This window comes from Empidonax traillii, unplaced genomic scaffold (genome assembly GCF_003031625.1).
Source record: "Empidonax traillii isolate 1590-97213 ecotype Southwest subspecies unplaced genomic scaffold, ASM303162v1 scaffold221:size740363, whole genome shotgun sequence".
NCBI classification, from domain to species: Eukaryota; Metazoa; Chordata; class Aves; order Passeriformes; family Tyrannidae; genus Empidonax; species Empidonax traillii.
The window spans coordinates 606,930-621,285 of record NW_020955414.1 but is presented as its reverse complement, the minus strand read 5'-3'; the positions used below and the strand labels follow the sequence as shown (position 1 = coordinate 621,285).

The following is a 14,356-nucleotide window of genomic DNA, read 5'->3' as shown; positions in this document are numbered from 1 at the left end:
ATAGTCTTCTTCAGGTTAACAGAGGGCAAAATGTCCCACTGATGTGATGACCAGGGGTGAACCCTGGAGGTGGCAGTGCAAGGACCAGGGTAGTGCTGCCACCCAGCACGGGCACCCTCAGACAGGGCTCCTTCCTCAGCTGACACCTGGGGGAGCTGACAGCTCCTGGGAAATCTGTAAGACCTGAGCAATACTCTCTGTTTTTTCATCAAGAAAGGGAAATACTGGGGAAAAGTTAAATTCTCTGCAGGAATTGCCTTCCCATTGATTTTTTTTTTTAACTAAGAATGAAAAGCACATTAAGCATAACTGGATTATTCTATGACTAGCATTGCTAATGGATCTCTGGAAAAATTGAGTTTACCTTAGGGTAATAATAAATGTACCTGGTACTGGAGATGGAACTGCAGCGCACAGAAAACTTGCACTGAAATACTGGAGCCTGCTGGTATGCCTCCAAAATAGGAAAAAAGTCAAAACGGTGAAACAGAAAACACCCAAACTCATGGCATCTAAACAGAAAATCAAGTTATTTCTATAAAGGTCAAACCAGAGGCCCAATATTACAATGCAGGTACAGAAGAAATTCAAGTTTCTATATAAAAGCTTGTAAATCAGCTGCTGTTTCACTGAGCATGAATATTTTCAAGTGAGCAGCTCATGGATGCAGAGAGATACAAATGGCATTTAGGCCTACAGTACATAAGAAATTATATTATTCCTAAACTTCCAGTGTTTGTTTGACAAAGTTAATTTTTAATACTGGGAACATTTTGAAGGACTGAGGTGTAAGGAAAGCACCAAGGCACACCTTGCCTGGGGTCTGGCTGGAGAAAGGGCAGGACCTGCTGTGCTGCTGGCCTGGGGGTGCAGAAGGGTGGTCCTGTGGGTGTGTGGAAATGGGGGTCCCTCCAACAGGGCATGTGGTGTACCCCATGCTGCTGCCTGTCACCGTACAGGGAGGGACAGCTTCCCCCTCCAACACAGATCACACCACTGTGTTTTCTTAACCAGAAAAAAAAACATGCAGTAGGAATTTTGCAATCTACTCAGCTCACTGTTTTCAAAAAAATGGTATGTGCAGACATGTTTTTAATTTGTAATTTTGGAAGGGAAAGGGAGGAGTATTCAGAATTAACTATGTTATTTGGCAGCCCCAGATCAGCATGTTTCTAACCCCAATTGTAACCTTGTATGTGAATCAATTTTATTCAGAACAGCTTTGACCTAGCTATAAAATAAGGCTTGTGATGAGTATGACAAATTAAAAAATGGTCTGAAATTAATTTTTGACACATTATTGTGGTAGCATTCAGGAAAAAAAAAAACACTTAAAGAGCTGAGAAAATTGTCCAAGTGAAATTCAGCTTAACCTGTGGTTATTGGTCGATAATCCTGTTGTATTCAGGTAACCGTGCTGGTTACCATGGGTGCCAGTGTGCCCTGTAAAGTCTCTCTCTGAAAATATTGTAGGCAGGAAAACCCACAATTAAAATATGTGTTGCAGTGAACTGTTTCAGGGTACTCAGCAGTTCTAGGTCAAGCTTGTGAAGGATTTTAGGCCTTTTCTACCATTAGCACATTTAAATTCTCTATTCGTGACTCTGGTAACAACCTCCATATTAATGCTATTTCATGGCAAGGGGAAAGTCACTGCCAAAAGCCTGACCATTTCAATGAGTGGTCCCCTTCAGAGCTCAGCTGGGCTCAGTGATTTCTCCCTCTTGGAGCATAATTCATTCAAATAAATGCAAATCACTGTTTTATGATGTTTGGTCAGTGTTTATAGATGGCAGTGTACACTACTGAAAAGGCACATGGCAGATATTAAGGGAGGAATTGATGTGCTCTATGGAAATAAGAACAGGCAGGGTTTGGCTTGGGTTTATCCACACTGCTGCACTGAGTACAGCCACTATTGATTTCAATCCTGCAAGTGTTTGACCTACTTTGTACAGCACAACTTGCCTGTATTTTACAACTGAATTTGTTTTGCCTTGTACTTTGCATTCTTATTCCTTTACTGCTACCTGGAAAAAAAAAATCAATGCAGTTCGTTAATTAAAGAAAGGGAAACTCACAGTCTCCAACCCTGGATCAGAAAGCTGCTCTCGGGTGGTGACCAGTGTAGCCTGACCCTGCTGGAATACGGCAGTGACACAACTGGGGATCACCAAATCACAGAACCATTTAGGTTGGAAAAGACCTTTCAGATCACTGAGTCCAACCCTTAACCCAGCACTGCCAAGCCCACCACTAAACTATGTCCCTGAGTGCCCCATCTATACAGTTCTTAAATATCTCCAGGGATGGTGACTCAACCACTTCCCTGAGCAGCTTGTTCCAGTGCTTGACACCCTTCTGGTGAAGAAACTTTTTCTAATATCCAATCTAAACCTCCCTGGTGCAACATGAGGCCATTTCCTCTTGTCCAGTCACTTGTTACATGGGAGAAGAGACCCACAGAGGATGCACCATACTTTTGCACCTGTGGGGCAGAGTCACAGTAAAAACTGTATTCATGCATTTTTCATTTACATATGTATATATGGAGGAAGGTGAGAGAAAACTCACTGATCTGTCCAATTCGGCCCGACCCAGTTCTTGTTATTTAATTCTATTTAATCCCTCAATCAGTATCAAATTCTGTGTGTCACCTTCCAGCCCATGGGCCTGCTGACTCTCGCTGTATCTGCTGCCTGCGTGAGAAGGTGAAGGAATGCAGAACTCTTCTCTCCCTTGAGTCCAGCTTAGTGCCACCGCACAAGTTTTGTTCTCCCATCTGGTGAGGACAGTGCATCAGGTGGGCTGCTCTGACACCTGCCATTTTCTGTTTTCCTTTCCACCGGCTCTGGCCTTGATCAGTTGGGATGGCTGGATGAGAGGAGCCAAAACACTGTGCTAAGGCTACAGCCCTGCTGGGACAAGGGAGAAGTGGGTATCCAGCAGCACTGTGTGCCAGGAGAGGGCTGAGGGGTGGGAGCCAGGGTTAAGACAGAGACTGCTGCAATGGCACTGTTGCAGAGAGTGGTACCTTTGAGTCATAAGGGTCCTGCCACTGTGGCTCCCCAGCAGGAAAACTTGCTCATGCTGGGGCTGCTGGAGCCATAGTGAGAGTGCTGCTACCAGCTGCGTGATAAATGCCCCTGTGTAAAACACGGACAGGGAGTAGCTGCAGTTACAGTGGCATGTTTGAACTAGTGGTTAGTTTGTTTGTTTTTTAAACAGTAATTCAGCTGTTTTAGCTAACTGTATTTTAAGATGCTAAGCTGTTGATCTCTTTGGGCTTTCACATATTATGAGATTTTTTTTCCTTCACAAGCCAAGTTCATGGAAAAAGCAATATTCCCACCTACAAGAACAGTTCTTTCATCACATACCCCATCACTAGTTAATACTTTTCTGGTTTCAGTTGTTCCCTGTGTATCAGTTCCACCCAGACCAGCCTCAAAGCTTGTCCCATAGGGCAGAAACTGCACAGAGCGACTGCAGATCCTTCTGGTCTCAGTGAGTCCATGTGAGCCACAGAGTAAGTAACAAACCACGAGTCTCTACTAAGGAGTACTTAAAACTGGGTGGATCCTCTATGTTTTCTTTATGCTGGCTGAGGAGGCGTTTGCACAGGCTGGGGCAGTGCCACGACCTGGAGCTGCATGTGACTTGAAACGACGATTTGCAGCAGTGGCCTGAGAGCCAAACACCCCACTGCCAGTGCTGCTCCTTTTCTTGTTAAGTTAATACACTTTTCTCAGCAAAACACTCCTTTGCTTTTTAAGTGGGAATAGACTCAACTGTTCCCCATCACCTGCCAAAAGCTTTGGCTGTCTCTGTGAGAGCTGGACTTTTTTCCACTACAAAAACTGGAAGGAAGCTAACAAGTCAGCACAGTGCAACACCGAAATGTCACGTTACAAAACGGGAAGAGACTTCTTGTGTTTTCTTGTTTATTCTAAAACAGATTTAAAGCTATCACAAGACCCTCCCCTCATCAGCGTATGACCTGACTGTGAAAACTTGGTTATGCATCCTCTGGGCTGTGCAGGATCTTGAATGAGGAATGACCTTTTCTGTCCCTTCCTGCATGCCTTAGTCAGCTTTTGTGCAGTCGGGGCCAAGAAGAAATTCTCAAAGTAGGTCAATGGACACTGAGGCACAAAGGCTGCCATCGGGCACTGATCGATGAGGAGTCACATTATGACAGCTTTCTCAGCATGAAGAATGAAAGCCCCACTCTGACTGGGGTGGCTGCTGTGCCCCTTCCCCCATATCACCCCACACTGCCTCACATAGAATCGTAGAATGGTTTGCGTTGGAAGGGACCCTCAACATTATCTAGTTCCAACCTCTGTGCCATGGGCAGAACACCTTCCACTAGATCAGATTGCTCAAAGTTCCATCCAACCTGGTCTTGAACACTTCCAGGGATGGGGCATCCATCTCCTTTTCCTTCAAGCATATAGTGGTCCTCAACAACCACCAGGGAAGACTGTTTTTTTTTTTAAGCCAGCATTGGAAATGCATTTCCAAAAAGCTCTTCTCCCCCTAAACACATGTAACTTGGTGAGCCAGACTGGGCAGCTGCAGGGCAAGCCCAGGAATAGTCCTTGCCAGCATCTGATCCATATATGGCTGAACATCTCTCATGCATCCATCAGCCTGACACTCACAGACCCCCTGGTTCCTGGAGCCAACTGGGAAGGGTATGTGTATATTGCCTGTTTCTTGGACATACAGTCACTGAAGATAACCTTGACCTGTGGCACTCCCCTCTGACCCCACTGTGGCATCTCTTCTGGTGCCGTAAGAAATGTCACCAGGTAGACTTTTTTTATTATTTTCACTCTGTTTTTAAAATATGTAAGCTGGATCGGCTTTTGCACTCCATTTTTCCTGCAGGGAGCAGGAGGGTGAGTGGCAAGGTATTCCTGCAGCAGGTGGGAGTGGGATTGGCTGCTCTTGATGGGTGCTCGGGCAGAACCCTGAGGTTGGTGGCTCTTTGTGTGGGTTCTTCAGGTACAGAGGGACATGAGTGAGCTTAAAGCAATGGTGTAGGAGCAAATGAAAGCAAATTAGGTAGGAGCCTGTCTGGGAACAAATGCTTCTTCAACCAAGAGGATGATGGGACTTGATGCAGTGTGGGGTGTTGGTGGCTGGGGGTTGCTTTTGTCCCCTTATGTGGGAGGTAAAGGTAGACAGGCAATCCATGTTGGAAGACACAGCAGTTTACCCAGCAAAACTACACAGACAGAACTATTTTCTTTATTATAAAGATACACTATGAGGAACAAACTTGAATGTATACTGAAGCTTGTAATGGTACATGCCAAAAATGTACAGTACTATACATAAAAGTGCATTGTCACAACAGATTAACAGTACATTTCTCTTCGAGAACCGTGATTTTTTCATGGTTTTATTTGTTCTTCAAGAGTGGAAGGAATGCAATGGGAATGCAGCCATACACAAACAGGAAAAGATGCAATGGAAAAGCAACAGTACGAGAGCAAAGCTAAAGCTCCTCTAAAATTTAAAGGCACTTTCACATGTACATACTACAGATGTACATTGACACAAGTAGGTAACAGTCAACAAGCAGGAAGCTACCAGTACTGCAATTCATCAAACTTGACAGTAAAGGACAATACTGACTGTATTAGGTGTGCAGGAGTTACCCTTTAGTACGCCTGTAGTTGTAGCAGTCTTTCCTGTTACATATCCACTTACTATACTTTAAAGTATCTATAATAACCATCAAACTACACATTTAACTGTGTGAATGCACTAAGTGGATGCATTCACTAAATGCACTGTTTCTAATATTTTTCTTTTGCTAAACAATTTCTAATATAAGCATTATGGAGTCCAGTATAGTTAATTAAACATACAAAATTCCCTACGCAATTTAAAGATACAGGTATCCATCTCAATTGTGCCAGGTGGGTTAATTTAAAAATGCTAGACTAAAACTGCATGTAAATGAAAGCTGAAATTCCAGTTTTGTTCCACTGAGTCTAGTAAACTGGGAAACTACTTTATGAAAATATCTCTGGTCCCAACCAAATGAGCAGACCCTACACACTAGAGTAGTCTGTGGCTGGCCTGGCTTAGGTTCTGGCCCTGGTGTTAGGACTAGGCAGTACAGTCGAGAAGGATGAAGGTTCACTGACTGATGCTGCACAGCCTGCTCTGGTGGCTTAAGACTTTGCCTCTAACCTAGACATGTGTGAAGTCTGTGGCTGTGTTGAAAAGGGTTTGCAAATACCAGCAGCAGTTTGAGACTCAGAGGTTCACGGGGTACTTTTCACACCTGGGGCTTTGCATTGCATCACTTGTCTAGAGGGTGTAAATCAGAGCAGGAATATGCTGCTCCTAAATAACAACAGGAAATTACTCCTGTCACCTCAGTAACTATATCTATCAAATTTTGTCACTATTCTTCTTCCCCCAAACTCAATTGTCTATGTATAGTGAGTGGTACAACTTCAAGCCTTCCAGCAGTGAGATCTTACATAATAAATGGAAAGACAGATTGTAATTACATTCAGCTGTACTCCTGTAAGTGGACCACAAGTGATTTTTTTTCCCCCATTTTCTTCACTGAAACTTCTTTTATGGATTGGATGTTGGAAAATATATTCACAGAAATAATCTTATGGCTTACTGTTGCAATGTGCAAAACAGCTGTATGTTTAGTTCATGCCTAACAAAGTTTAACAGAGCATTAAGCAAAGTTGACAGTTGTCACTCACACAGACATAAGAAAGGTATTGATTTCTGTCATTTAAGAAAAAGTGAAGGGGAGGGGAAAGAGGTTATGGAAAACTTTAGTCAGCTTGAATCTAGGCAGTATAAACTGAGTTGTCCTATGAGTGACCAGCACCACTAGCAGGACGTAGTCCCTCTGCAGGGTTCCTGCCTTGCTGACATCAGCACAACCAAGTGTTCGTGCTGTGCAAGGCAGTCAGTGCAGCTGGGTCAGCTTGAAACTCTGACTATTACAACTCAAATCATGTCTTTAATTGGACACTGAGCAATAAAGTCAATGGGATAGTTTTCTGAATTACTGTGTAGTTGATCCTTTTAACCACCTATCAGCCTGCCTAATGGACCAACAGGTTCGTGCACTCCCCAGAGCCTGGCTCACTTAACTATGAACTTGAAATGAATTTAGCTTTTGTGAAAAATGTGGTACTAGGGAATGAAGGTCTAGCTTCATGGGAAAAGGTACACTATTACAGAGGGCAGCAAAAGTTGTTTTCTAGATATATCCTGGAGATGTGCTTCAGCTGTGTCCTGGAATGCTGCTTTGAATTGGTGAGAGCCATGTGAACTCCAGCTCCATCCAGTGCCTGCCTCTAGTGAGACTGCCAACAAGAAAGCTAAAACTTGGTGCCAATTACGAGTTGTGAGGGTTTGGTGATTTTTTTTTTTTTTTCTGGTGTGTCTTAAATAAGAAATGTGGCCTGAGATAACTTAGACATTCCATACAGACACTTAATCCTCACGTGTTAGTTCTTACTAACCTGCTTGAGATTTGGTGACCCAGAAATGAGAGGCCCCACCTCCCCTGAACCTCCCCCACCCCCTAGTTTTGTGCAGGATCTGTTATTATATAGCTATAGTAAGACTGTGAAGTACGGTACAACGTGGCAAGCCGTTTGTGATCTGTGTTGGTTTTATTACAAATGGTGCAGCATCAAGTTTTCAAGTAAGTCTATGTTTGTTTTTTAAAACTATGCACAGTTGTCCAGTTTTTTCTTTTAATTGAAACCGTACAAAATACAAATGCCCATGTTAATGTAGCTACTTTCATACAATACATTCAAAAACACTGAAAAACAAAGCCTCTCCAGTTACAAACATGAACAAATGATGTTATGGAGCCCTGACTTCTATTGTTAATCCATCCCTTTCCCTAGCATACCCCAGCTGAGCACCATGGGTGGCTGAGCTGTCTACATTGTGCAAGATTTGTCAGCTGGACCCTGGGAAGGAGGGGAAGGTCCTATGCTAGGATTTGTTTTTGGAAGAACAATAGGTTTTGGCCTAAGAGCAGGAGGTTTCAGCTGCACTCCCATTCTAGGGGCCACCATGGGCTTGAAAGTACTCATGGTGTCACTGGAAGAACTAGTGCTACGGCGGATCTGAGGCTCAGAGCTCCTTAAAACAACACTGTGGAGAGGGCTGAGCGACTCCGTGGAGGTGGCAGGGATGGGGGTGTTTTTCATTTGTTCCAAGGTGTCCAACACGACATCAGGGGCGTGTTTGGCTGAGCTCTGCCGCTCCAGCTCACGGAGCTCGTTCAGTGCTGTGTTCATCGTCTCCTCGATGTCCTGGGTCAGAGCACAGAGAGAGCGGCACATCATTCCAATTGCTACTGAATGCATAGCACCAGAGGAGCAAGGGGAGGGGGCGGAAAACGCATGAATTAATTTGCCAATCATCCTCTAACAATTACTATAGTGCTAAAACCAATTTCCACCAGACTTCTTTGAAAGACACTACAATTGACAAGATGACAGCTTTGGCTGGACATTATAAATATTTAACCTGTTTACATGAGAGAATAAAAAATATATATTAAAATCTGCAAGCTATTTTATTAAGTCACAGTCAGGGCATGAATATTTCCTTAGCAGTGTTTTAATGTCATCTTTTCGGTACTGACAACTGTGACGATTCTAGTCTGTTCGCTCTTAGCTAACTGCTCCTCTCATCTAATGCCTCAGGTGTTCAGGATTTGTATTCTCTCACATGGATTATAAAAGCTGGTTTTCTACAAAAGTAAAGCTTGTGCACCTATCAGCTCTGGTCTCCTTTAGTTTCACCGACTTAAACAGAAAAAACTGCAAGATATTGTTCACTATGCATACCTAAGAAAAACTATCAGATTTCTGGCATAAATGCTAAAAGAATGCACCAAGACACTAGTTTACTGCTTTTCAGTGGTACTGAGATACAAGTAAGGTTAAAATATCTGGTGTTCCCTGTGGCTCACGGTGACTTCCACACAGTTTAATCAAACTTTGGGTTCTCTCACTGCTAAATAATCAGTAGTCTAGGCATAAAAAAATAGATAGCTTAGGCCAAACAGCACTGTATTTCCAGGAAAGTAAATAAGTAACTTATAATGAAATAAAACATTGACAACATTCACAGTTTCTAACCCTAATACATGGTTCAGCTTTCTGACCTACGCATGACAGTCCCTTCCATTCCTTGCTGGAAGCGGAGTTTGAAAGCAAGCATTACCAGTACATTAAATTTTAAAACATGAGTGTCAGCGTTATTGTAAAATGTGTTTGCAATCATACTGCACCCTCAGGGTGCCCCTAGTAATCGTGTTATCCTACCTAGACAAAATGTGAATTCTGAAGACAGAAGTATCTACTTGCTCAAGAGCTGTCACTAGCTCAGTGCAACAGACCAATCTGATGATTGGGGCGCTCCCTATTCTATCCTTCTCACCTCTCCATTGCCAGGAGTAAGACTGGTAAGTGTTCACACAGGGATAAGATGGCCCACAGTTTACACAGGTGCAACATCTTGCACATTATGTTCTACTACAAGGATCAAAATAACATACAGTATGAAACATATATGAACTATATGAAAACTACGTAAAATCCACAGGAAGCTGCTTTGAATGGCAATGATCACTACTAGCCAGTCAGAGCACTCTTCTGCTTACCACAATACTGAGAAATAATTGAACACTAATTACATGCAAGACATAATAGGCCAGCCTTCAACAGTGCAGTGATCTACGCATCGTTGCAATCATATACTGTGTTCTGTGTGGTAGAGGCAATTTCATTACAGTATAATAGGAAACAATTTCTTTTTAATGCTTGTGCAATGTTTACTCCCCCTTGTGCTTCTTCTACTCAGAATCGCTTAAAACATCTTCTTTCACACACACTCTGTTTTGGAAGCTAAGTAAGATATTCCCTGGCACACACCTTCCTACCAGTGCATGTATTCTGTGCCGCTCAATGAGATTTGCTCCTCAGAAAATCGGACAGTGACATAAAGAAAAAAAGGTACAAACCTGAGCTATTGACTCTGGGTCCAGTGGTTTATGGTCATTGAAACCTGTGTACTGACCGGATGATGTAGACCTTCTAATTGGAGGGCTATCAATCTTCTTCAGAGAATCGTGCCTGCTGATGTTAGTGAGACTGCCGTGTCCAGGCCTGCGTCGCCTTTCAGGGCTGTCGGCATTGAGGTTGCGGTTTTGAAGGAGGGCTCTGGAACTGCAGTGAGTTGCCAGGTTGGGGGAACCCAGCTCCATGGCTGAGTTGGAGAGAGGGTGAGGTGGGTGTACTGGGCAGTGGCTGTCACTGCTCCTGCCAGGGCGTCTCAGAGGAGGTGGAGGTTCTGACCTCTTTCTTTGCCTGCACCGATGCAGAAGTGGTTATAGGACAAGTTACAGCGATTGACCATAAACATGTGGAGGAGCAATTACTTTGTTGGAGAAATTACTCACCTGAGCTGTGAGCAAAACTACTGAAACATGTCATGCTGAAGCTTACCTTCCTAAATACACATCAGAGTGACGGTCAGTAGGAGAGTTCATGTCCTTTGATGATGACTTATCCTCAGTTATGGGTCCACTGCTGGCCTCACTGTCTGCTTTTTGGCTCAGTGTATCTGAGAAAGTATCATCCCTGAAGGGAACACACATGATGAGACAAGAAGTCAGTGACTGAAGTATGACAGAGCACATTGGTACTCCCAGCTTTTAATTCCCGTAGGAAAGGCAGGCATGTTATAATGCACTAAGCCCTTGTATGTCTCCCAAAATTGCTTATAATACTTTTTACGGAGCTCTTTACACTTTGAGTGAAACCTTCCTGTAAAGAACTTTGTCATCCTTGGCTAAACACATGCTTAATACTGTAAAATGAGAGTTCAGGGTTGCATTTCTCCAGCTTTAGCTATTCTGAAGTTACAAGTCAGCAATTGCTACGAAGAGATACTCAAAATAAAATAGGTGCAGCAGCATCTGCCTCTTAACATACTGGGAACATATTCTTAAAAGTAGTTTAACCTAGTAGTACTTTTTATTGAGCTGTCAATTCAGGGCAATAAAGACAGAGGTATCTTGCCTAGAAGGCAAATATTTAATCTATCTGAGCCTTCAAGCCACTGACCCATTTGGAAAACACTGCTAAATGCTTCAGATTTTACACCCCACCTAGAAACTAATCACACCAGACATTGCTTACATATCCTGCACCACTATGTACTGGTGAGGGACAAGACCATCAATTCCATTGTGCCTTCCTTCCCACCAGTCTTCAGATGCTCGGTGATAGAGCAGAAGGGAAGCTCCTTTCTTGAAAGAGAGTTCTCGTGCAGATCTTCCCACGTAGTCGAACTTGGCAATAGCTTCTATGGGCTCGCACTCTGTGTGGGGAGGGAAGAAGAACAGATACCAGATTCTACACTGGCTTATCTGCTCATTCTGGTTTCATAAACCCCATTTTTTGCACTTTCTCAGTGCTCATTCTGATCAGAGCTGACAGAAATCAGCTGAACTAAGGCAGACTTCAGGCAGTAGTTATAATGTGCCCCTTACAAAGAAACATAATCAACCTGTGTCCCAAGGGAGAAACGTCTGGGTTGCTTCACAAGCTGCAGAAAACATAACAGCATGCTCAAATGTTACAACAACTGTTGCTGGGAGAGGGATCTCTGCCTCTTGCTGTAAGGGCTCCTGCATTGCTGGGGAGTGGGATGGAGGCCAGGCAATGAAGACCTCCAAAAATAAAATGAATAACCAAAGGCCCGAGGAACCAGTGTGATAAAGCAAAAGTAAATGGGAGTGCCTTTAATATCCGCAGAGGCAAAGGAAGGAAGACAAAATTCCCCTGTACATGAGTAGAGATATTCTGCCTAACTGGGCTATGGGATTTTTTTTACATGACAAAGGAGCAGATCTAGTGAAAACTTGGTGTTTTACACAATGCCGAAGCCTAGTGCTTCAATCTGCTTCCTTAACGCCCTTTCTGAGCGGGACAGACGGCTCCAGACTGCCTAAGGATGACCCCTCCACAGGGACAGTCCCTGTGTGGCCTCAAGTTGCTTAAAGCAGCTCTGCCTGCTTCAAAATCCCAAGCTGCCCTGGTTTCCGCAGGGGAGGCTGGTGTTTTCTGAAGCCAACCATTGGCTACAGCAGTCCTGACTAATCTTCTGTCAGTATGTTGGTAAATTCAGCCTCACACTGCTAATGCACTCTACTTCATAACCTTTACTGGGACAGGAACCTACTGGTGTCAGCAAAAGGCCCCCATAGGTATCATCAGAGCTCTGTGTGGGCATGGAGGAAATAGCCTTTAGTTTCTTCTACATGAAATTGAAAGCACCTGAGCTCAAACAGATTAAAATTTGTCATCAAAGTCTCAAAACATAAAGAAGAACCTGCAAAATACTGTTCTAAAAATCACACACTTTGATGATTCCAACAACTCAAGAGTCCCCAAAATGACTAAGTTCTTTACATAATTAGAGCAATATTTAGATGGAAATTAACATCTGGGCTAATGACTTGCATAGCAACTTTCTGTCTGGTGCAAATTAAAATCGCTGAGGTTGTAATTCCCCAAAGAACCAGGCTGGTAATGAAAGCCACTGTCCCTTTATGACATCATTTTGCACAGGAATGTCTTTTTAAAATTAACTTCATCCTGCAGCATGAAAACATAATGATAGCACCTTTATGGAGGTTTTAGTTTGCAGTTCTTTTTTTTAATAACTTTTCGAGCCTGCGGAAGGCTATCTTGTGGTTTGCTACTTCTGCAGTCACGTTAAGAGCTCCTGTCAGAGACAAACTGCAGGGTGGTTAGAAGTTACCAACTCAGAAACTTTCCAGAGATGGAACAGAGTGACATGGGGAATTCACTGTTACAAACGCAAAAGTAATGTACGGTGGCAGAAATTACTTCAATTACCTAAATACAAGTAAGAACCTAGTACTAACAGTATTAATTCCTCAAAATGCATTCCTACTGGATACTGTGGAAGACCAGACCTAAGCATGTTTTGTCTCAAACATTCTGAGTATTGCTGCAGGAAAGGTGTGATCACAGGAGAAGGCAGAGCTGCGCTGAGCCAACTCCCTGCTCTGCCCCAAGACTCATGCTCAGTTTCCCCCACCCAATTCACCTCCTGGAGAAGAGCAGGCTGTGCACATGTGAACAAAATGCACAAGAAGTCTAATTTACCTAGCAGGCTGCACTAAGCGAACTACAAAAGAGAGCAGATTGGGCCCCCTCACTCTCTTTTTTTTTTTTTTTTTGTCTCTCTTTTCTCTGTCTCTCTTTCTCTTTTGTTTTCTTTTCTTGCAACCCCAGCTCTGGACCATCCATGCAGCAGCACCAGCGTGGGTTCTAAGGATTGGTGATATTCTTTGTCTCCTTCCCTTGCTTTGCCTGGGCAAAGCACGCCTATTATATCCTACCCTGTACTCCATTTTTAAGTGTGTTGTGGGAGTGAGCAGCTTGTGGAGGTGTTTGTGGCTAGTAAGCCAACACCCTTGAATATTGGTTTGTTGTGGCTTATGAGTCAGCACCTTCGCTTGTGTGTTGTGGGAGTTGATAACTTACTGAAGTGTGCAGTACAAAATTAAGGGTTTGTTTGCCTCCACTCTCGTGGAAGTCTATTATAAGAAATTTAAGGGTGTGTTAGCCAATACCTTTTGAGTCTAAATATTGGATTGGTTGCCAAAGTTATGGAGACTGTACAATAAAACATAAGAGTTCCCTGACATGGGTCCGGTGTCTTTGTGCAGCCTGATGAGAATTTATAATGAACATCACGGCTCTGACCAGTGGGTCATGACAATGGCTTGCTGACTGGCATTCCTTGGTGGGAGGGTGGGGGCTGACAGGTTTCTTGGCTGACAGGTTTCTTGGTTTTATGCTTTTAAGCAAAGAAAATGTATTGACACAGAAAGAAACATTCTGGAAAACTGGGAAACCTTTAATGGTGGTGTGATATTCAAATATGCTACCTTGTTGTCCTTGTCAGATATTCTGTCTACAGTCTTTCTGAACAGACAGAGACTTATAGGCACAGAAAGACACTATTAAAAAATGAAAAGAAATAAAATCAAACATGCCTTTATCTTGCCTTATCTTTAAGAGGGCAATATGAAATCAAACAGCAATAATGTAACAATGACCAAAGAACGCAGTTTTTACATATATCATGTGTATTGCTTGTGAAATTTGTTATAACAAGGTATTACTGGAATCAGGTAAGATTGAAAAGGAGCAAACATTTGTATGAAGATGCTGTTCTCAGACTGCAGCTAAGCTATGGGTTATGGTAGAGGGAGCCAAGAATTCAG

The 14,356-nt window shown here is 43.2% G+C and overlaps 1 protein-coding gene across 2 annotated transcripts in view; it reads right to left on the bottom strand.

The window, feature by feature from the left end:
- Window positions 1-5,241: 5,241 nt before the first annotated feature.
- Window positions 5,242-14,356, bottom strand: part of SRGAP1 (SLIT-ROBO Rho GTPase activating protein 1) — a 142,427-nt gene continuing 133,312 nt past the window's right edge. For both annotated transcript variants that reach the window (XM_027887750.1, XM_027887751.1), the window contains exons 19-22: window positions 11,232-11,412; window positions 10,536-10,670; window positions 10,052-10,397; window positions 5,242-8,333 (exon numbers count right to left, since the gene is read on the bottom strand). In XM_027887750.1, coding sequence (XP_027743551.1) covers window positions 7,956-8,333; window positions 10,052-10,397; window positions 10,536-10,670; window positions 11,232-11,412 — 1,040 coding nt within the window. In that variant the 3' untranslated portion in view covers window positions 5,242-7,955. The remainder of the gene's footprint in view (window positions 8,334-10,051; window positions 10,398-10,535; window positions 10,671-11,231; window positions 11,413-14,356) is intronic.